This window comes from Rhynchophorus ferrugineus, unplaced genomic scaffold (genome assembly GCF_030347505.1).
Source record: "Rhynchophorus ferrugineus isolate W39M unplaced genomic scaffold, kcgeb_rfMv2 rfM1, whole genome shotgun sequence".
Lineage (NCBI taxonomy): Eukaryota > Metazoa > Arthropoda > Insecta > Coleoptera > Curculionidae > Rhynchophorus > Rhynchophorus ferrugineus.
Window position 1 is genome coordinate 11,657,729 of NW_027472580.1, and position 25,296 is coordinate 11,683,024.

Consider the following 25,296-nt stretch of genomic DNA (forward strand, 5'->3'; position numbering starts at 1 on the left):
TTTTTATTAAGACCTATATTAGAGCAAACATTTCCAACACCTAGAGCATTTGCGTTGTCAATATCAATATGAGGCAGTTTTTCAGTATATTGATAGACTATTATACTAGTTTAAATTAAATTAAAAAAATTATACTATAAATAAATATATACTAGTTTGTAATGAAATTTTATAAAAATATGATATATTCTATACAAGTATACATTTTAATAGAATAATATATTGCCTTTTGTGAAACATGACGATCACGTTTCTTGAAACAAAAAGAGCCAAAACGTCAGAAATGTAAAGAAAACTATATGTAAATAAAATACATATATATAGACGTTTAATTACAAGCCTTAGTAGTATTTTGATTTAAGTAATGTAAAACATTTTATTACAAACAACAAACTATCGCACATTAAGGTAAAGCCATTTTATTTAATTTATATAAATATTGCTGTGACCAAAAAAAACGGATTACTATCAAAGAGGTGAAATAAACTTTGAAAAAGAACTATTTTTTTTATTTCTGAAGTCTTAATATTTTTGATAATAGTAGTATATGAAAATAATTTCCGGTTTCTACCGAATTATCATTGTCACGACATCAGTCGGTTCACCATTTCCTTACCACAAAATGTCAAGAATCTGTGATGTCACTTGTCTTAGAATTAATTCTATCTGTTTAAAAATATCTTGTTTATGACTCAGTAGATTTTACAACGTTTACTAAATACTTTCCAATAGCACCAGTACATTAAAGTAAACGCAACTAACACTATTATACCTACATATACATACAGTGGTTTATAGATGTAATCAATAGTTAATTTTTTAAAGTACACAATGGCGAAACGCCAATTAAATATTTATGAAAATATTGTCTAGAATAATACTAAGGTATGGACTTTAAGGAGTTTGAAATATTAATATTTTCTTTCTAATAATACAATATGCTTAGAATATTTTCATAAAAACTTTCTAGAACGCTTTCCCATTCTTGCCCATAAGCCAGAGTAAAATTTCTTTTCTAATATTTTATATGTTTTTATAATTCGCGGACATCATTTATCAAAAACTAATACACGTACTTCATTGAATTCCTCCAGATTTTTTAAAATAAATATATACTAGTTTTTATTTAAATTTTATAAAAATATTATATATTTTATATAAGTATAAATTTTAATAGAATAATCTATTGTCTTTTGTGAAACATGACGATCACGTTTCTTGGAACAAAAACAGCCAAAACGTCAGAAATGTAAAGAAAACTATATGTAAATAAAATACATATATATATATATATATATATATATATATATATATATATATATATATATATATATATATATATATATATATATATATATATATATATATATATAGATGTTAGCAAATCCGTATAAAATGCGCATAAGAAATACTTATAAATTGTACAAATATTTTTCCTTACACTATGGACTTTGGCACAACTTTGACAAGTTTGGTAAAAAATATTCTTAATAGAAAATTGTCATATAGTGAAAATGCAGCGAGTAGCCCCTAAAAAGATATGGATCAAGATTTCAAGATCAAGTTATAGAATTAAGTAAATTGATTACTATATAAAAAACTAATACCTAATATGATTATATAAAAATTAAAAAAAAAACAATTAAAATGAAAACAAACATTTGGCAGATTTTTAAATCAAAATTCTAAAAGGAATTAACGTATTTTTTAACCCAAATAGAGTAACTGTGAACAGTACCTTAAAAGTAAACACACGGAAACTATTTCCTTCTCAGATATTTTATTCCGATTATATTTAGATTACGATATATAGACAACCGTAATTATTTTGAATATTCCTTTTATAGTTACTCTACTGATAAATAATTGTCACGTTAATTCAATATAAATGAAGCAGGTTTCTATTTAAACTTATCGGATGCAGTTCAAGTGCTTTAGTCAAGTCATAACCATAATTAAATCATTTAAATTGGTCAGCTTCCGGTTCTAATTCGTTCGTATGTGTCTGTGTGTGCGTCTTGATAGATGAACATGTGTTTTCCAAACTTATTTTCTACATGCAGTTGCAGCAATCTGTTAGATATTTCCTGGAAGTTACCCATTGTGTTGTTAGAAAATAAATTCCTTCGATTATAAATGCCTTTATTATATTTTCTAATTACCATTACATATTAGGACATCTAAAAGTTCTCGACGAATATTTGTTTCTTTAAACGTGAACTCCAACCGTACACTATATTGTTAATTATGAATGGTTTTAATATTTTCAAACCCGAAAAAAAACCTGTTGTAAATGAGTCTTAGTGGAAAATAGTGGTTTTCACAAATCTCTTATTTCGGTTGATGCATTCGGTTGCAACCTTGACGAAATCTACCATTTCCATCGTTAACTACTAATTGTTCTAATAGCCAAAAATTGCTGTCAATTTTGCTTTGCCACTGAAGCTAGTGAAACCTATGGAATACTGGTTTGTTTAGATGTAATATAGAACTTTAGAGATTTCTTAGATTCTTTAGTTTCTATAATGTGCATTATTCTCAGTTATTCTTATTTTTTAAATTTCTGTTTACTTAAGGAATGAATATATCATAAAATAATATATCTATTGGAGCATATATTCTCTGAAAATAACTTAAATTAAAATCTAGTAAGCTAGGTGATAATATTTCAATATAATAAACAGAACAGAAATCGTCGTTTATGAATTAAAAAATTATGTTTAAACAGATGACGTATTGAATAGAAATCACAGAAATGTATTTAATCAGTACTATCTCGCATTCCTTGGCGTTAAATGAACATATTTCCTTCAATTTTATACCATAAATTATGATTAAAGCGGTGTTTTATTCTAAAAAAAAAAAAGAAAAAATGCCGGCTTAACAATCAAAGGTTTAAAATTAATAAACTACTTATTTTTTATTTATATATATTTTATAAGTCTCCTTTTAGCAGGGTTTATCTGGACTGGGCCTAAAAGTTTAACATGGGCTCCGAACCACGGTCATCCCAGAAGACATCCGGTCTTACCCAGCCTGGTTACTGGCGTGACTGAGATCATTTTCCTTGTCGGATTTTCCACTCTTGCCTAGAACATTCACACATTTTAAACATTCACAAACATAAATTTACGACCATGCCCCAGCAGGATTCGAACCCGCGGCTATCGCAACAGTAGGAGGACCGTCCCGTCGCCTTTACCACTACGCCACCAAGCCGGCAATAAATTACTTAAACCCAAGGTTTTGTTCGCTTTTTGTTAAAAACTTTAAATATAGCGATTGATAATAAAATACAATAAATCATATTATTATGTTGATATAGGTATGCGATATAGGTATCGCAGTTAACTTATTGATAATATTGCTTTGAGATTACTCAAATAATTTTAAAAATATTTTGAATTTTTTTATTGTCCACGAGCAAATTATAACAGGAATTATACATTATAACGGTTATCTATTGACATCAAAATCATCACTTTTAAACCATTGAAATAAAAAAAACTCGATAGCTGAAATATAATGAAAAGAAGTACATCCATAAACTCTCATAAATATTTGATGGGATCCAATAATACCTTTCTTCAAATCAAACGAGAAAAGTTAGGAATATGGAAACTTTACAGCACTAAAGTACTTAATATTAAAATTACAACCACTGAAACGGTGGTAAAACAAAGCCAAACTAGTCTGATATTTAAAAAATTAGTTTGAATACAATACTTTCTAAGTAAATTAAAAAACAATCTTGGATGTGTATTAATTCTAAACATGCCAAACAAAACTACTTTGTTGAAACAACAATGTACTTGTTTACAACAAACTTTTTATTTTAAAAATTAATCGGTTTAATCGTCAATAAATTTAAATATAAAAAAATTAAGCGGAAAAGTATTGTAATAAATACTGGGTCATAATTAGTATTCTCTAATGTTTTAATTTTAAATAGGCTAATAGTATTGAACTTACATATTTTTATGAGTTTTCATTTATAATAAACTGTTCATTGTCATATCTAGAAAATATTTATCTAAACTATTATAAGTATTACAAGCTTTGTATTAGAATTAATTAATTTAATTATTTAATTCAAAGCGTTATTTTTCTCTACTAAGAATGTATATAATTTTTTGATAACAAAATATGATGAATCATCACATAATGTATATTCATATCAGTAATTAATCAGCAGTTATAAAATTGTAAATAATATTACGAATGCATTGTTCTCTTCGGGTATTATAAAACTCGGAAAATCATCTTGATTATGAACATTAAAAATATATTATTAAAATCAAACTAAACTATACAGTATTTATTACAAATTAAAATGACTTAATATGTTTGTATTAATTTTATTTATGTACGTGGATTTGTATTGGATCTACTTCGAACAAAGAACCTTTTAAGTCGTTTAACCCTATTGATGTCATATATGATATTAATCTTCCGCATTTCTTGAAACCTACATCTGAATTTGAATTTGTTTAATAATTGAACAGTAGAAAAACCGTCCTGTTGCCTTGACGGACGTAGTGATCCAACAAAACCATCTAATCTAAATCTTATTCTTGAATTAGGTTAAAAGTAGGGTAATAATAAGTGTTAAATTCCTGAAAATATATTAACCCATATTGAATTTCCATATTTTATTAACTAAACTTCATGCAAAACATAAACAAAAATCAATCGGAAAGTAATTCTTTAAAAATATATAGCTACGAAATAGAATGCATGATATGAATCATGATGAAATCGTTTTCTGTCTCCTTTATAGAACTCTAAGTTTTTCTAAAAAAATTTGAAATATTCTTAACTTGGCAGCCTCAAACTTAAATTTATTTTGGATTATGCAGTAAAATTGACGTCAAAATTTGAACGTTGAAAAAGGATGAGTGAACCTTAATAAAATTGTTCTAGATAAAATGTATCATTTTTATGTTTTTCTTTTTTATTTATATTATATAGTCTATTCAAAGTTTACTTGTATATGCTTCATCGAAATTTGTGATGACAAAACGTCGCAATGTTGCCACATCAACTCTGAGTTTTAGTTTAGTTTGGCTTTGACATACAACAAAATTCTAATCTAAATAAAATAATTGAACAAAAATCCAAAAACTACAGTTCATTATACAGCCACAATAGTTTATAGTTTAGAGTTATAACCTCTTATCACTATTGCTTTCAAGAATTTTGCATAAGTCTGACAACTGGACGACTTTGACGGACTCATTCGTTTACGTGTTCGAACTAATCAGACAGCATTGTATCTCTTTTTAACTAGAATAAAATAAAAAGCAAAATATTATCTGTTTCTAAAACGAATTTACAAACTGCGACAGGCAATGCATTAAACATCTTAATGACGCGTATACAAATAAACTTTGAAGAGACTATATGTAAAAGATCCAAAATTATAGAATAAAACATAAAAATAATTTTTGGCATAATCAAAATATGTTTTCCACGATAATTACATTGTAATTGTTATTAAATTATCATTAAAAACAATTGTGCAACTATATCTAATATATACCTGCGTCTAGCACTTGACCCAATTTTCTAAATACAATATATTGTGTTACATTTATTTTGAATTAAAAATTGCATTGTAAATATTTTTTCAAGATCTTGCACTTTAATTTATTTTAATATTATATAAATATACTATAACTTATTAATTATGTCTTGAGTGATAACTCTAAAGTTATATAAAAAATTATTTCTTTAATACAGGGTTATAAACGAAATATATATCTATTTCACTTTTTCTCTATATTTGGCAATAATTGAAAACAGAATCACTGAAAAGTAAATATAGTTATGTCACATTTAGATAAATTAACATCTTATATATTCATTCATTATTTCATTCATTTGAAAAATTCATTTATTAAACATACACATAGAATAACGATTTTAAACTGTTTCCTTGATTATAATCTTCAAATAAACACCAATATTCACTATGTTGTAACTTAAACTTAACATTTATCTTTATATAGTTTTAACCGATATTAATTACCTTGTATTTGTAACAGTCATTTTCATGCAATTTGATCACTAATTTTCTGACAAAAAGGCTTTCTTCTTCACTTTATTATTCCTTTCAAATAATGGGTTATTTTCAGAGCCTTCAAAATAGGAGTTTGTTTCAGTGATGACCTCTTCATTAGAACCGAACCTCTTGCTACCAGGCCATTTTTTAGTTAGGAAATAGTCGCTGTGGGCTAAATCCGAAGAATAAGCTGAATGGAGTCGCAGTTTGTAGCCCGATTTTTGTATTATTGCCACAGTGCAATAATCCATGCATTGGCTTGATGAAACAACACTTGTTTCTTCGCCAAAAGTGGTCGTTTCGCTTCAAATCAATATCAATTCCGTCCAAAAGCTCTGAATAATATTTGCCAATGAACGTATTACCATTACCTTTTTCAAGATAATCGACCGACAGATACAACTTGGCCTTCTTTGGTGCACGTTCACCCGGAGAAACTCGCTGTTGTGATTGTTCCTTGGTTTCTGGTGAACTATCCATGTTGCTCCTTTGAAGAGGTCATACAATCGTGCTTATGGTCCAATGTTAGCTATCGCGGAACCCATAGCATGGGTAGCTTTTTCATATCTACATATTCATATGAAATGATATTCATATTGGTATACCAGCTCAGTCGAGATGCCTATAGTCTCAGTCACATCACGTACTGTCAATTTTCTATTATCCAATATCATTCCATAAATTTTATCGACTATTATTATTATCGTGTCATTACTATTATTATTGTCGTGCTGATACTGCCAAACGGAATTCTGGAAACCGCTTCTCTACCATTGTTTTTGAGTCCCCATAGTATTTATCAAGTTTTTCATTGGTTTCGGCAACAAAAATGAATGCTTAACCAGCACACGAAAATATTTTTTCATTAAAATTTCCGAAGTCGTCAATGCTGTCCAAACACTAATTAAATGACGACACTTCCTCAAAATCTCACAGTAGTCTATCAAGATTGAGAGCAGCAGTGATGCATTTAAAGTTATTACACGGGAAATTCACAAAATTGACTTCGTCTCGTCGAATAACTACCCGCGTAATATATAATTATTTTATAAAGTTAAAGTTTATTTAAAGAGTACGTAAGTGTTCAAAACGTCTGGAAATCATCGCCCAATGCTATCAACTACCAACTGAAAAAGGAGTATATTTTTGAAACAATTTTTAAATGATAAAATCCAGATATTTTTAAGAAACATACAAAATACATATCAATAAATCATATAAATAAATGTTTATGCTCAGGTACAATATGGACACATCGAATGATTTATGGAGTAAATATCAGACTTAGACTTAGTATGCCTCCGCTATAATTTTGTGTCGAAAAAATAATTACACATAATAAATAATATATCTCGTATATTAAAAATATCACACCAGTAATAAATGAAATTCATAAAAAAGTATTGAGTTTGTTTTATTTTGCAACGCATTTTATTTTATGAAATAAATATATTTTATTTCATATATGCAGACGCCGTATTTTATTAGAAAAACCAGTCTAAAATCCGTGTACAAAATTACAACGCTGATAGAATGCCTTGTCAATATCATTAAACTTAGCGCACACATGTAATATCATTGAATTATCAACGCATCTTGAAAATGATTCCTCACCTTCTCAATCTATACTCGTATTCCACTCGGCACAAATGTCAGCTCGTCACAAGTCTTTGATACTAGCGCCTATAATTTATTATTTCCTGCTTTACCGTTCGCACAGCGAGCGAAGACATTCCTTTGAGGAATATTGAGTATACCCCTTAAAGCCTTACTCGGGAATCTTTTCAACATTTCCATGTCGCTGTTGCTTGCTAGGTTCCATAATTGAATGCCGCATATCCAGGTTGGCTTGATCATGGATTTGTATACCGTCACTTTGCTCTCATTACTAAAATGGGATTGACGACCTTTTCAATTCACATTACAGAACCTGCTGTAAAAATGTTTACGTTTAGTCCAAATATTCTTCTGCCAAATAAATCTATGGTCCAATTAAAGGCTCAAGTATTTTGCATGTTTCTCTTGTGGGATGTTTTCGTTGTATAATTTTACCGACGGATAGGTTTCTCGTCTCAGAGCATGAGTGGACTTGGTTTTATGTTATATCAGGGCAGTCTTACATAGATTTATAGGGGCAGGGTGTCAACAATGACGGCCGGTAAACGATAACGAAGATCTTGCAACCCCGAGACGCTGACCTCGGATATTATTGAAAGGTACTATGAATCATTCAGTCATTGACCATCGTTCAGTTCATACGTGACACCATCGATTGCCCAAGTGTCTCTTCAGATAAAACTGAGCCGCTTTCATTTTTCTGTTCGTCTTTTCAACTTTTTTATAACATTGTAGCGACCTTGAGGCATGTCGAATTATACATAGTGGAATAACGGTCTACAAAATACCCAGAAATATAATCCTAGATGTTGAACACGGGCTAGAACTAGAACCCGATAACGAATAGCTGGCGGCAACCCCGAGACGTTTATCTGGGATGTTATTGAAGGGTATTGCGATTCATTCAGTGCTCAACCCTCGTTTGGTTTAGACGTGCCACCATCGACTCCCCAAGCCTCGTCTCCAGGTAACACCGCTGCCATCCGTTTTATCTAATTGTACTTTTCACATTTTTTTATATAGCCAATAAATAACGGTCACATAATGTAAACACCACTGTTTCCCCTTTTGAATAACCCTTTGATTTGAGGTTATAGATAGCCAAACCCGACAGTACGGATAATATTGACAGATAGAATGCAATATTATTTTGTTGAACTGACCATCAGTTGTTAGACCAGTAGTTTCGTATGAAGGAAATTGGTGTAAAGGTTGGTAAATTGTTTATTTTTGAAAATAAAGAAAAGTAACGAAGAGATACGGTATATTTTCAATAAATCGATGACCGGTCAAAATACCCATAAAAAAAGAAACCATCAAAATATTGGTCTCATTATCACCATATCACCCAGCCCGTTCAGAAATAATTCTGAGGTGTTTGATACCTACTGCGTCCAAAGTTTCTTCCTGGGGAAAGTGGCATCTGCTGCAAATATCCAGAAGTCGACTTTAGTGGTTTGAATTGAATAACTCGAGGGATATTATCTTCAATCATGACATCAAACATTACGACAGCTTGGTTGGAAATTTTGGATGCACCCACCGTATAAACCAAACGTTGATTATCACTATGTCTTTATATGCTCAGTACTAAATAAGTTTATGCTGCTTCTAAAAGAAGCCAATGGATATTACATGATCCAAACAGAAACTACAGAACGTCTTTAGTGAAGACATTATGATTATGGTCAAAAAAATAGCGAAACACTGTCGAGAATATTTTCATAAAATAAATGAATTTACACATTGTAAGAAAACCAGCTGAATTTTACTAAAAACACATTTTTTATTAAACTCAAAAAAATAGATTTGAAACGTTTTTTGGAATATTTATTATTTTTACTTATTAAAATGTACTTAAACATTCTGTAAACTCTGTTTCTCAGAGAATAAATACAGCTCTTAAATATCATTATTAACCACTATTTTTCACAGCTCTGTCGCAATTCCCAACGCATCGAATTTTTTCAAAGATTTTCATAACAGCAAGGTTATATTTATGGATACCCATTGCTTAATAAAATAAATATATTGTATGACATAATATATGGGATGAAGAAATACATAACTCACGATAGATAGATTACTCAATATAACTCTAAATGCACTGGACAATTTCGGATTATTTCTCAACACAAATTAAATATTGTATTCCATATTATTACAATTTATATTGTAACATATTGTCAGGGACAAGTTACAACATTTTATTTCAAATATTTTAGAGTCTTCTTTTCACGAACTATGGTTTGTTTAGACTTTAGTTAGTTTATTAACTTAGAAATCATCCCAGAGGATACCCAGTCTTTCCAATCCTGATTACTGACGTAACTGGGGATTGGGATAATTTTCCTTGACCACTACAACAGTAGAGCCATCCTGTTGTAGTAAAGGGGTATTTTAGATTAAACCTTAACCCCTTAAGGGGATATTTTAAAATTTAAATTATTTTAGGAGAAACAGCGGTTTTAGTGACATCTAAACCAGCTCGTAACCAATCCAAAATTTTAAACGAATTTTTCTCGAAATCATTTTTTTCAAGACGATTGAAATATGACGTTTTACTGAACTGATTTATTTGGTGTGAGCCTTCTCTATACATTCTTCTAGCGTACAAAATTTAAATTTGTTTTTTTACTATTTAAAAGAAAATCAGAAACGTGAAAAAAATTGTTAGTGATTAAAAATTTAGTTTTTTCGAACAGCTGTAATTTGACGAAAATAAAGTTGTTTCACTTTTGTACACTTCAGATTACTAGGAAGACAGCAATCATGCCAAGGACGAGCCATTTTTTAAACTCCTTTTCATCAGCGTGTAACTTTTTGGGTTTTTAATTTTTTTACCTTTTTTACACTTGCTTCGCTTGAAAAAATACCTAAAATCCATATCTACCGACTAGAATACCCCCTTAAAAAATTTTATTTAAACATAAAAACTATCAAAATTTATCAACAATTCAAAACTAGTCTTATATCCAAAATAAATATTTTCCGACAAATTTACAGAACAATACAATAGAATTATGTTAATGAATGCGTTTTAAGAACAGTACCTTGGACTGGCCACATAGATGACGCACAAAAATACATCGTACAAATCCATTATCGTTTCATAGTACATGATATCAACGCAATTTTATGACTTATTAAACATTTAGCTTGAATATAAAGTACCATTAAAAACTTACATAACTTTAATGATACCTATATTCTAAAAAAAATTGCACAATGGTAAAATATGCTCATGTTTTTTTGTCTAGAACGATCTAAACATTACCTAGACATATCAACGTAACATCTGATTTAAAACAAGTTCAAACAAGTGGTTTTAAACAATATAAGGATATTTACGGGAGATAAAACAACATCCACTTAAACTAATAGATAAAATGGGTAAGAAACAGCGCACGCCGATTCAGATGCATATTTTTCAATATTTATAAACTAATTAAAACTATAGTGCTAATAAACTATGAAGTGCAATTCGCAATGTAAAAAAAGTAATTCACATGTTTTAAATTGTATTTTGCTAAAAGTTTCAAGTACCACTCTTCAGTTAATATTGTTTTACGAGTTTAAAAAATTGAAAATGTATCGAACGTTTTATCACATCCGCACATCACACCGTTCTCTATGTGATTTTTTCAAGAATAACGGCCAATATTTTACTTTATTGCCGTAATAATATACTTGAATAATTAAAACATTGAAAATCGAATAACTTGCCTATTAACTGCTTTTTATATATATACTTGCGGACCCTACAGACGTTATTTTGCCCAAACATTGGCTTTTTTGGATGGAATAATTTATTTCGACAAAAGACTAGATGCTCGCATCTATTTTGAACAGCGATCTATTTATGAAAATGTGAAGGTTCGATGTAACCAACTATTAAACAGTCTAAATAAATGAAACTAAACTGGATGATTTTGACATTTCTCTACATAAAATAACAGTTTTTCATTTAGAATTATTCAGTTATTCAGTTTATACGGACACTAATCTTAGAACATTTAAAATGGTATTTTAAACATTCATTGCCTTGGTTGTTTTATTTGATAACATTTTAGAAATTTAGTTGTAATTTCAACGATTTAAAAATGGCGATTTTAATCGCAACAACGAAGAATAGCTAAGAGGGCCAAAAAAGTTCGAAGACATTCCAAGACTTATTGGACAACATTCCTACTCAAACTTTCAAATAACGTTCAGACACCTTAGCAGTTGATGAATCGGCTGTTTCCAGATATTTATATGCAAAATCCAAAATATATAAGGTGTAATATTACCACATGAAAATTCAACATCGCAGTTTCACTGCTTGCCAGGCAAAAAAAAGAAGAGTATTGCAACTAGCGCTGAGGAGTAGATCTACAACAAGTCCAAGTGAAAAAGGTCATAAGTTAGTCCAAGTAAGCTATCGACACCGAGGCGGAATAATCATAATGAATGTGACAGAATTAGCAAGGGGTAGTGTATTACGCGCTGCTAAAACTGAATTAAAATATTCCTATAGGTGTCTAGCATCGTGAATAGGCTAGATAGATTAAAATATTATAAAAGCTATAGAGAATAAAAATGCATTTATTTTCCAATTAAAAGTGACTTCGCCATGTTAAATTAAACACCAATCAGATGCGCTACGAAACATTGACGTCACTTGTCGTTTCTCATCATTTTCGAATTCCAACGTTTGAAATTTTTGGTACAGTTTAATTTTATTTGGATTATTTACCTTATATTTCACCGTTAAAAAATTGATTTTGTGCTAGCCATGGAAAGAAAAGATAAACGAAAAAATTGAACCGGGATTTATACAGGCAAATAGTCTAAATGTTCCCAGATTCAATCCGTCGATAGTGACTGTAACTGAAATAATATTTTCAAAATGAATGCTAGAACTTTTATAGAATTGAAATGAGGGAGGATTCCAGACACACTAACTGTGAAATGTGGCAGAGTATCGAGAAACATTAAGTAAAAATACTATCAATATGACTCTTGGCAAGAAAATTGCAGGTAATAAGCTGTAATAATTTTATTAATTTATTATAAGTACCTAATAATTGCACAATCGCTAGTTGGAAACCGTGAGAGTAGTATTATTGAAAACAAGTGCCCTATATTTGTTATACAAAATCAAAATTGGATCTACGTGGAACAAAAAAATGTGTCCGATATTGTATTAAATTACCTTATTCCTTTATCAACAAAACCTAGGTGACTAATACAAAAATCAATAACGAAAATGTATATACGGATGTAAAATTAACAAATAGTAGCTATTAATAAGAACCGACACAATAATCCGTAAGCAAATAACATATCAATCGATTCTAGAGGAAGAAAATATTTATAATAGGGTGATTCAAAACCAAAACACTAGGCTTCACAAATATTTATAAAACCATTACCACTCTATTTTAAGTTCAAAACTGCTACTGAACGAATAAACCTGTCAATCACGAACCCAAACCGAAACACTAGACGATGAAAAGCTGCGGTAAATCATGAAAAAAAAACGATACTTGATACCATTTACATATTAATTACGCAATTTTAAACATATTAGGTATAGTGATTTTTTTCTGATATCGCCCCATTGACCATGGAACGTACCAACAAACCTTTTGACATCATTCATGAACTGGGTTTTGATGAGAAGTTATAATATTCGTCATAACTTAACCTTGCTGTTCAAGGCACAAAGCTCCTAACAATGACGAAAGAAACAAAAAATCAGATCGATGTAACAATACCTCACCATTTTCGTAACAAACATGTATTATTCATAAATATAACTTATAGGGGGTTGTAAACAATTAATTGATGATTAAAATAAAATTATAACGATCACAGTAACTTATCAGGTCCATCGCTGAAGGAAAATACCAAACATGAGTTAGTGTTCAGCTTTATTATAAAGAAAATCATAAAATTCAAAACCGTCAATTCACTACCAGTTTCAGAATCAGTAGATAATAATAGATCATTTTTTAAATGAAACGATGTTGATTTTGAAACTAATCAAAACTGCCGCTTTCTGAAGTCAAAAAATAATAATAACCAATAACATGTTTACAATAATACTGTCATGTTATGACGGGGCATATCTATAAAATTACCTACGCACTTATTTTTCCTAACATTATTGCGCACCTTCTAAAATATAGCTCATTTTCTAAAAATTAAATTAATAGAGAACAAAACTTGCTCAGACCCTGGAGAGTTGAAATAAATTAAATTACTGGTTGAAAAAGCCATGACAATTCTATTGTCAATGTAAAAATCATCATCACACCTGCCGAATAGAAATAAATGTTTTAAAAAACACCATTAAGCCAGGAATATTAGTTACATTAATATTCCATTATCAGGAATTTCCTGTATAGTTTGTCGAAAAAAACATACCCACTAAGGGTTCGTTTACCTTCCTAAAATAGTTCACTTTACTGGAATAGCAAATATGATTAAAAACTATTAAAACGGCAAGCTAAATATAATAAGTTAGATAAATTATTTATCGGCGATTTACATCTGAATATAAAGCATTGCCAGTCTATTAGGAAAACAGTATATTTTATTAACAAGGGACTTCTTAATAGTATTCTATTGAATTATACATGACTGATTTAAATTTGGCGGTATCTTAGAATTTCTAATAACAAAAACCATACTTGATACATTATCTGGTTAAAATAAAAGTAAAGTCAGACAGTTAAATATGTATTACAATTAATTTAAATTAAGTGCATTATAATTTATGTTGATTAAAAACATATATAACACAAAAATTATAATGAACTAGTCTGCAGTAAAAACTTAAAACTGATAATTGACGAGATTATACCACACTCAATTAGAATCGTTTCGTCGTTGTCGTTTCAATGAGAATATACCTACTTGTTCTTTCTCATGATATTAAGCTCAATAAAAGCTACCTAATCGAACTGGCGATTAACCTGATTGAATTAATTTATCCCAATTTATACAATTAAATATAAAACAGTACAATGAAACCAAAAACTTTTGATTCTGCCGTTAAATGGATGAGTCATAAGATCTTGAGTATTCATTTGGTGTGTACTAGGATCAACAAAAGTGAAATCTGAATGTATAATTTGTATTAAAACATTTAATAATAAGGTTAATGGAAATCCACACCCAGTCATAAACAATATAACTAATAAAACAACGTAACATGAACTGAAAAATCTATAAATCAAGAGTATTGTTTTAAATTCGTGAAGTTAAATTATAACGAAATGCTATTGTATAAATATATATAACGTAAACATTAACTATAAGGAACATGATAAGAATCTTCGTGTAGATTATAAACGAGGAATTATAAAGCAAGGGCAAATACGAATAGCAAATAATTAGCAATAATAGTGAAGGTTCAATTTATATTTAAAATACTGCTTACCTCATTCGCATAAAACAAAACGAGTATTAACCCGAAGAAAAACATCCTTGGTTCGTACCACATTTCGCACTTTTAAATCTGTTACACACTTATAAACTAATATAAATAAAATATCACTAAAGCCTTTTATCTAATAATTCAACGGTTATCTTCGCAATGTTATCATTTCTTTGACAAATTCATTAGTACTCCGAACAACACCTCATAAAAACAAATTTAATACTAAAATGAAATGAAAGCTTTCACAGTTTCACATATCACAGGTAATGCGCTTGCGTGGATCGAACATCTGAGGCAAGTAAACGTCATACATCGTTGTCAGCTTAAAAATTTGTCTGATACTACTACTTGAAAATCTATAGTAATTGTTATATTTGATTAAAATAACTAAAAAATTAATATACAATTATTTGGAGTTCGAATCTCTTATATATATAATTATATTTATAAAAAAATATTTTAATTCAAGAGGGGTTTTTTAAATAATTTTGACAGATTAAAATATCAACCTATCAAAAAAAATCTATACCATGAATAAATTTGGCAATGTTGCCTTTTACTACTAATTAAACAAAATTTGATTCAAATCTGACTAATTTATGACGTACTTTTCTGGAATGCATCTTAATAATTTTTTGTTAAGGTGAAGTGTATGTGAATAATACATATGATTCGCATTTTTTAAAACGCTTCTAATAGATAAACATGTTTAAATATCAGCTGTTAAACAAAATACATAACAATAAGAAAATAAATCATATCTATACCAAATATTGATAAATGATATATATTAAATTTTTATAAAATTAAATTATTTTAAAAATCATCAACGTGTTAATAACAAGATTTCCATTGTAAACTATGTTGAAATGTTAAATTTAATAAAAGCAAATAGAAATTACAAATTACATTCACTAGTACCGTCGATCTACATATCCTACAAAATAACACCAGTTATATTCGCTGCAAGGTAGGCCTGAATAATCCAGTTTTCATTGGATTCATTGGCGTTAAAGATTAAGGACATTTTTTATTATTTTATAAACGCCTGTCTATTTTGTTTTTCGCACTTTCATTAATAACTTTATTTACTATATATCACAAATTAATGTACTCCATTTCAATTAATGGACATTAAGACTTACTTCCATATTAAAAAAGTCTAGACATCTAAAAATAGTTCAAAAAAAAAACTTTAAAAATATAATATTCAATGTGACCATTGATAAAAGCACATTATTACCTTCAATAATCGTTATAGTATGATGGGTTTATTCGTTGATTATGAATCTAGAAAAATTTTAATTCATCAAAACTATAAACGTTAATTAGACTACCACCTGCCTTAATTAAGCGAAAATTATGTATGCATGAAGTTTTATTTCGTGAAAATACAACCACAATATACAATATAATTTAATTTATTTAATATTTACATAAAATCAAAAAACTTAACAAATGAGTGATAGCGTGTCCATAGTAGCTGAACAAAGATATATTGACTGATTCTGAATTAAATGCATGTATTTTACAATAGAGAGTATAATAGATAGAACAAAACAGTGATAATAACATTTGAATTAATCCACTCTCATTTCAAAACTGTAATCAACGGATCAACAATCACGCGGCATCGTAAGCCGGTCGAATCGGGGAGGAAAAAAGAAAAAAATTGACTTAAAAAGATGTAACATTAACAGAACTTATATAAATATAGCTTCGCTGACCCCATTTATCTTAAAAAATATATTCAATTTTTGGATCGTGATGAAATCTTCTCGCGTACTTTAGATAATCATGGCGACAGGATCTTCCAGGCATTCCCTGAAGGCCTGCAACCATCTGGCGCCGACAGCTCCATCTACCACCCGATGATCGCAGCTAAGTGTTACGGTCAAGAACTGAGCTTCCCTGAATCTGTAGTAAATCGTTGCTTTTAGTTAAATATATAATGGAGTTGGTGGAAAAGTTACCCTTTCTCAACGCTTTCGTCCACGACCAACCTCTTATTTGTTGTACCAATTGCAAGGATACAACTCTGAGGAGGGTTGATAATGGCTGAGAAGTAGTCAACACCAAACATACCCAAGTTAGAAACGCTGATGCTACCACCTATAGAATTATCATTAAAAAGATAAATATATTCGCTCAATTAAAGAATTAATAGTTAATTACCTTGGAACTCTTGTGGTTGGAGTTTGTTTTGTCTTGCCTTTGCCGCTAATTCCTTAACAGCTAAACTAATTTGAACCAAACCTTTATTGTTGGCTTCAAAAACAATCGGAGTAATTAAACCCCTGTCGGTAGAGACAGCAACACTTACATCAACATTCTTGTATTGTCTGATAACTGAGTCCAACCATGAGGCGTTGGCTTCAGGAACCTAAATTGATAATTGTATCTAGTATACTACTTAATGACATTCACCTACTGAACTAATGAATGAAAATAAATAACATATAAATATGCGAACAGACAAAAACATGTGACATGAAGAAATGTTTGCAATGTAAAAGTTTCATTCTTATAGATATTATATCATAATTTCACCCATTTTACAACTGGCGCATTCGGTAATATTCTGGGGAGATCATAGAGCTGTTCTCTTTTGAATCCATTCAATTTGACATTTATATCATCTATTGAAATTTGAGAACTTATCAAGAAAAGGAGACACATTGGGTTGCTAATCGTTCTGTATTTATTCAAAATATTTTTTAACATAGTTTAGGTTAATTCAGACATACTCATGGCAGTTCGAGATAAATAGTTGTTAATACTTTGGAAAGGAGAGCAATGAGATTTTGAAAAACATGCCCTACTGCGTAGATTCCTCGAATTTTTAAATTTCCTGAAGTTGCGTAAACACCCCTTATCATACTCTACTATAGTTTAGGTAGGCGCATCACAACTCAAAGTGGATAATTGAAAAATTATTCACACACTATTGAAGTTTAGAAAAGGTTAAGCTTAGAAAACCACTCTATAGCCTGAATATCATGAAAATATGGATAAAAACTTTCAGCAATTCATAATATCATCAAAATCAAATTGTTGTATATACGATACAGTACAGTACGATCGGATAGCCACCACTTTGAAATCCCTTTGGTCGCGTCTACCGGAATATTAATACATTATTATAGAATACTGATATAGCATTTATTGTCCCAAGAAATCATATATTAGAGGCTGTTAATCTAATATTCTGGTTTTTCTTAAAATAAAATTTGGTTGACAGTATCGTTCACACATTCTAGTCGACTTTTCTTTAAAAAAACAATCGTTTCAAACTAAATTAAAAAGTATGTCTTGAAACGGAACGTATATATAGTCTAATATATAGGTAAGAAATTTTTTTATACATATTTTAGTCTCCTTTTACCAACTATGGGTTTTTCTAGACTGGGCCTAAAGTTTAACGTGGGCTCCGAACCACGGTCCTCAGCATTAAGTCTACCGACTGGCGAGTGACCAACTTTAGAAATCATCCCAGAAGACATCCGGTCTTACCCAGCCTAGTTACTGGCGTTACTGGGATCATTTTCCTTGTCGGATTTTACACTCTTGCCAAGAACATTCACAAATTTTAAACAATCACAAACATACATTTACGACCATGCCCCAGCAGGATTCAAATCCGCGGCAATCGCAACAGTAGGAGGATCGTTCCATCGCCTTTACCACTGCGCCACCAAGCCGGCCATAGGTAAGAATTAAAACCTTATTATTCTTATCACTATTGCTTTCAAGATTGTCGACGGTAAATTCCGTTAGAGAGGTAATTATTGATGATATTGAATAATATAAGTCCATACAATTTTATTGAAAATGTTTTTAGCGGGTTGCTGCCGCGTTAAATATTAGTGTAGTTACTGTGAATAACATCGTCTACAAAATGAAGGATAATACGTTAGATTCACCCAAGAAAATCCGTCTACATACAAAGTGGGTGATGAATCTTGACTATCTTGATATTGGCTCTATTCGAGACCAAATATATGAAATGTATAAGAACAGCAAGTATACAAACTATGTTATCGATATAAACATAATTTAATAAAATTATTTTAGAGAAAATTGTCTGTCTGGAAAGTATATATAAAAGAATTCGGGACATGCAGCTTTTTGAGGGATGTAAGACATCCTTTCATACACTCTTACAGGGCATACGATTTAAATGGTGTAAATATGACCCTGCCTTAAAAATAATTCAATTTTTAAAGGCATAAAATAGGACCAAGGAAGATAAATTATTTGAATTTGTGTATCTTGATGAAACTTAAATATTTCAAAATGGTTCATTGTGGCACTCTTGGCAAGACAGTAACAAAAAAATTGCAAAGACAACAAAAATTGATGGAAAAAGTAGAAGTTACAATAGCATTCGATTTTATTGATCATTATATTTATTGATAAATAATCCCAGATATATTGTTTGTCGAGGAGGATATTCCATCAAAAACTGTTTGGATATGTGGAAGGAAGCATTGTTAATCATAACACCTTCGATTTGTATGAACTCGTAACACATAAAGAGGAAGTAATTCATAAATAGTAGAATCGTGAACATGTTTTAGACAGATTAGAAATTAACAGTTTAGTGATTGAATTAGACAGTGCGTCAGAAAGTGAAAGTGACTGAAGGAAACTTTCAGGATAAATACTTCAATGTAAACAAAACAAATCTAACGTTCAAACTATTATACCTGTGTTCTTAATTGTAGTTTTAAGTCCTTCGATAATATATGTATTACATGTACTATAATGTTAAAATAAATTATATTTGATAACATTTTTGTTCAATTATTTTATTTAGATTAGAATTTTCCTGTACGTCAAAGCCAAACTTAACTAAAACTCACAGTTGATGCGGTAACATTGCAATGTTTCGACGTCACAAATATCCATGGCGCATTACTAAAAAACTTTGAATAGACTATACGTCTTGAATATTGAAACGAAATACTGATACGGCACTAATTATTTTAGAAACCGCTGTAATAGAGCATGTTAATCTAACTTTCTATTTATATTAGGATAAAATTGTTGTAAAAAGTTCTTACTTTCAATCTCTATACATCTCATAACTAATATACCTTTTGGGAAGCTGCAGCAACGGCCTTGATTACGAAGTCGTTAACACTCAATTTCACTCCAGATTTTTCCAATTTCTTATTGAAACCAGATCGGACCTTTAATAACTTATCTACATTTATTTCGGCAGTGAGATAATAGTGGGGAATCAACTGTTTAGATTCGAGTAAGCGCTTGGCAATTGTGCGCCTGACGTTACTAACGGGGATATCTACATAGGGGCTTGGTCCGGAAGGAGCAGCGTGACCGCCGGGAGCCGCTGGTGGCACTAAGATATGTGGCACAGGTGCTGCTGCGGGAGCTGGTGCTGGGTGAGCAGCGTGTACTGGAGGAGCTGCGAACGCTGGAGCCGCGGCAGGTGCAGGTGGTGGAATGAATGCTCCTTCGGGAACAGCAGGTGCAGCAGCTGAAACTAAATATATATAACATTAAATGACTTATCTAGTTTGGCACATTTACTATTTAGTTGATTCATAAAAAAACATTAGATAGAGTTTGTTTGGAATATACTAATTATTAGATGAATAAAAAAGTAACAACAATCTTTGAATTGTATTTTCTCAAAAAAAATGTTTACCATTAATGTATTTGTTATAGTTTGTCTTGTATTTGATGTTAATATTTTACTCACCATTTTAGTTTTTGATTTATTATACTATCATCCACTAACAGAGAGAGATTTAATAAAAATCATTATTATATATATTTAAATAAAAATTAGAGTCCTAAAAATCTAGTTCACGATAGATGTTACATTCGTTACCAATGAAAATACATTCAAATGCAATTTTAAAATAGATTTAAAAGAGTTTGTGCATCGTTTTTATTACTGCTACCAATGATACTAAACTAAGGGTTAAAAGGCTCATCTTTGCAGATACCTCAAAATGTATTAATCAATTAAATGTAAGAATACACAACAAAATGCCTAATTTGCAGAAGGAAACGAAAAATATGTGAAATTAAAAAAATTATATGCAAAACACGATTTTCATCAAAATAATATCAAAATATCCCAGTTTGTTTTTTAAAATTGTATACTTACCTTAAATACTCTTGATTTTTTTATGGGATTTGATTAATGCGAATAAAAATAACACTAATGAACAGTTAATTTAACACGCACTTTTTTAATACGGATTTATGGAATTATTAGTACTTATTATATACAAAGCTCAAAGAAGGCTTATTATATTACTCAAAGCATCAGGTATTAGTTATAACAACTACCAAATTATTTCGTTTTAATGTATCTTACTTACGGGATTCCAAATCAGACGCGGTAATAGCACCAAATAAACCACTACCTTTTCCTTGGAGTCGAATGTTCCTTTGCTCTGCTAACCTTCGCGCCATAGGACTAGCGTATACTCTGCCTCCGGAAGGAGTTGATGGAGGAGCTAAATTAAAAAAAAAAACAACCTTTAGTACCAACTAGCACGCACAAAAATCCGAATTTACCTGCAAGTGGGGCTGGAGGTGATGGAGTAGCTGCTACAGCGGGTGCCGGCGGTGCGGGCGAAGGAGCGGCTGGCGCTTGAGCTGGAGCTGCTCCGGCAGCTTCGTCTTTAAAGTCTTTGAAAGCGGCAATATCGGCTTCATTTTCAACAATAATACAAACCTGAATGTAATAAATACTTGTAAATATGTATATTCAAATTATAAATATAATAATTAAGACCAGGAATTAATTGTTATCAGTGTCATATATATTCACTACATTGTCGATAATTTTTGATATTTGTCCGCCATAAATTATAGTTTATCCGCTTTACACCAGAAATTTATATTTCGTCTTAAAACACGTACTGCCGAAACCCATCGAACATAAGTAAGCATGTGTAAGCTTATGGTAATGTTGGACATCATATCCCATTGAATGGCAATGGTATCAATAGTTTAAAAGTGGCAATTTTTATGGCAATGTTAAAAAATACCCTAGGCAACTAAACAATTTCGGAGAGTATTAATAAACAAAAAACCAGTTCAAATGCCTATACACGACCTTGAAACAAATTGACAAAAAGTAAAATGGTTACCACACGAATTAAATAAAAATTCTATTCCAAATTCGCCCACCGAGCAAAAGCGAAAAAAAAAGTTCCTATGCTCGACAAGTTAAATAGTTTTTTGTGAGGTATCATAATAAGCTATGAGGACGATATCTGCTATGGCAATCCAAATAGGAAAAATCATGGATTAGTATCGAAAGACCATCAATACTGCAACTATTAAATAACATTATAAGCCATAGCTCATTCTTTACATTTTACGTGTGACGTGTAAACGTCAGAACTACAAAGATGTATTGATGTTAAATGAACAATTTTAAGAAAACCATACTTTACATAAGAGGCAGAATCATATTATTTAAACTTGGAGATTGTTCATTATCACTTGTTTAATCTGAAATGCTGAAAAAATGTAAAGATGGTAACCCAATGGATAGCTTTAAAACTGCTATCGTTCTGCTGGCATGATATCACTATGTTCTCTGTTTATAAAAAATAGATTATTTGAGCTTATTTTATACATATTTTTCTCAAATCCATGTCATCAATGCCCATTCATGCAAATTTCCTTAAAATTGATTAATTCCTGGGCTAATCATTAAAATATTTATAATGTAAATTAAATTTTATAAAATAAAATAAAAAAGGTATTATAAAATCATAAAGAACAATTAATAATTTTTAAATGATATACGACACTGTAAATTTACTAACCAATTTTCCAATTGGAACATCTTTTGTTCCAGCTGGAATTATAATTTTTGCTAAATATCCCTCCTCTGGTGTCTCAAAACCCATGGTAGCTTTATCAGTCTCAATTTCAGCTAGAAGGTCGCCTTCGTTTAGTTTGTCACCCTGCAAAGAATGGTTACATTCCTCTGGTAATTAACTAAGTACAATCGCAACTTCTACCTCTTTCTTTTCCCAACTGATGATGGTACCCAGCTCCATAGTGGGAGATAGTGCCGGTAGAGTTACCCGAATGTGATTTGGTAGGTTGCTTGAATAATATCGGACCAAGCTGTCCTCTGCGTATTTGCATGGCTGAAGAATTTGATTTGTTACACCATTGGGAAGAGTTCTAAAATATTTAATCATTTAAAAACGTTTAACATTTGAAAACAAAATGTAAGATAAACATTTTTTGTTTATAGCTCGGATGATTGAACCGATTTTTTATTTTTGTTTTTGTATGTCTATATCTCTGACCTCGTGATAGATAAATTAAAGACTATACATTACTTAAATTACAAATTTGATGTAAAATGTATAAATAACAATATATATATCATAATCAAGAACAAAACAAGCATAAAGAAACTGGCTGTAATGTTATCACCAAAACACATTAACAGTTATGAGGTATTTCATAATGATTATAAACAAGTTTCGGATATGTTTTCTTTTCGGCAATGAATGACAACCATTGTGACCTATTTATCCTAAATTATAGTGTTCTTTAATATTCAAATACTAATTATGATATTGATGACACTAAATTTTTTTAAAACAATTATTTATCTAACCATGACTTTCTGCGGTATTAAACTATATATAGTATATAAAAATGGACATTAATTAAATTACTAAAAAGTATATTTAGCATAAATACTTTAGATATAATAATACAATAATATTCATTTACCACATATGTATTATAGATACATAGTTATTAATTAGAAACATATTTAGTTAAATATTAGTTATAGAGATGGATGAGTTCATGCAATAAAAAATGTTTTTAAATTATTGCCTATGAATTAAAAAGTGATAGTTAAGGAAATTGAAATATGAGGAAATTTTCATTCAATAAATAACTTATTATGAGTGTAAACTACTTAATACCATCAGTATATATAGTATACTATATCAGTATATATAGTACATATAGTAATTATACACATATAGAAAATAAAAATAAAATATTTTGAATAATAAATAAGTTCTCAATATATTCTGAAAATTCATCCAATTGTTTTTACTGAACAATATAAGTTAATCTAAAACTAGAAATGAAAATTAATGTAAACTATATTTTAATTGTAAACATTTTTTTATTTGTACTTGATAATTTTTATCTACTACATACAAGTAAAGCTTTATTTACTACATATAATCAAATATTATAAAATTGTAAAAGAAAAGTTAAATCTAAAATATAGATAATTAACCTAACACATTTATAACGGATAATTATGCAAGATGTTTATAAAAACTCTGTTACATCTAGTAAACATTAAATAAATATGGATATATCGTGTATGTTACACATTTTATTAATACATTGAAATTGTAAGAATTGAATAATAAGGGTATAGGTTACGTTACCTTATGTCGCTACAAACTGATTATGTAAGCAGAGAAATAATATGGAATATAACACAAAAAAGCTTTAATACTTTACCTGTTACAATGTCTTTGTCTTAAAGCTTGAACCCCAATATTTCTTAAATTTTGGGCCCGAATGGCTTTTCGGACAACTTCCTTGGCCACTTCGGTCCGCAAGATCGCAGTTCGGAACATGTCTCTTTCGCTTTAAGTTGCGGTATGTTATTTAATAAAAATTTTTCAAAATGAGAGGGCAACCACACTTCAGATCACTATCTCCCTAAGGTCATTTAAAAGACTTCCACGACAATATTCTGTGATATTGACGTTATCAAGCTGTGATACACGTCCTGTCCCGAGTTGTGTCAGGCCACGGTAGTGTGAAGGGAAGGGAAATACGTTTGTTGACGCAAATTCACATTAGTTAAATAAAATACGTTAATAGAAATATAGAAAAAATATCATACATAAAACAAAGACAGGTCTCAAACAGAACGAGAGAATATAGTGCAGAAGTTCGAAGTATTCTTTTAACTACAAATAAATAGTCTTATTTACGGTTCATAGAGGACACACATATGCAATTTTAGTATAGTTTTCTTTTTTTCAAACAGATCCGAACTAGTTGTGTTTCCGTAACATAGGTAACACTGATTATATTTTATTTATTATAAAATATATTAATAAATTAAAATGACCTGCATATAAATATAAATATAGTTACTTATTCGTATGGATTATTATGT

At 29.9% G+C, this 25,296-nt stretch overlaps 3 protein-coding genes across 8 annotated transcripts in view; all 3 read right to left on the bottom strand.

The window, feature by feature from the left end:
- The window catches only part of LOC143199341 (uncharacterized), a 110,648-nt gene extending 95,311 nt beyond the window's left edge, over nt 1-15,337 (bottom strand). Inside the window, exon 1 of the mRNA XM_076409099.1 lies at nt 10,909-15,337. The gene's annotated coding sequence lies outside the window, so the exon portion shown is untranslated. The remainder of the gene's footprint in view (nt 1-10,908) is intronic.
- The window catches only part of Npc1a (Niemann-Pick type C-1a), a 45,716-nt gene extending 30,342 nt beyond the window's left edge, over nt 1-15,374 (bottom strand). For all 6 annotated transcript variants that reach the window (XM_076416008.1, XM_076416018.1, XM_076415997.1 and 3 more), the window contains exon 1: nt 15,114-15,374. In XM_076416008.1, the coding sequence (XP_076272123.1) occupies nt 15,114-15,176 (63 nt within the window). In that variant the 5' untranslated portion in view covers nt 15,177-15,374. The remainder of the gene's footprint in view (nt 1-15,113) is intronic.
- Nucleotides 15,375-16,473: 1,099 nt separating this feature from the next.
- muc (dihydrolipoamide S-acetyltransferase muc) lies at nt 16,474-24,942 on the bottom strand. The gene is made up of 9 exons (XM_076416637.1): nt 24,627-24,942; nt 23,135-23,303; nt 22,937-23,077; nt 21,672-21,831; nt 21,473-21,610; nt 20,213-20,622; nt 17,289-17,496; nt 17,087-17,225; nt 16,474-17,030 (listed from the first exon to the last, which is right to left on the bottom strand). Exons 1-9 carry the CDS (start codon nt 24,743-24,745, stop codon nt 16,901-16,903), a joined length of 1,614 nt encoding a protein of 537 aa, XP_076272752.1. The 5' UTR covers nt 24,746-24,942; the 3' UTR covers nt 16,474-16,900.
- Nucleotides 24,943-25,296: the final 354 nt, after the last annotated feature.

Excerpts from the sequence above, each read along its gene's own strand:
- muc (XM_076416637.1), bottom strand. The coding sequence starts at position 24,745 with ATGTTCCGAACTGCGATCTTGCGGACCGAAGTGGCCAAGGAAGTTGTC. Across the intron at positions 23,304-24,626 it reads AGACAAAGACATTGTAACAG|AACTCTTCCCAATGGTGTAA; the intron begins GTAAAGTATTAA and ends TAAATATTTTAG. Across the intron at positions 20,623-21,472 it reads CGCGTCTGATTTGGAATCCC|TTTCAGCTGCTGCACCTGCT; the intron begins GTAAGTAAGATA and ends ATATATATTTAG.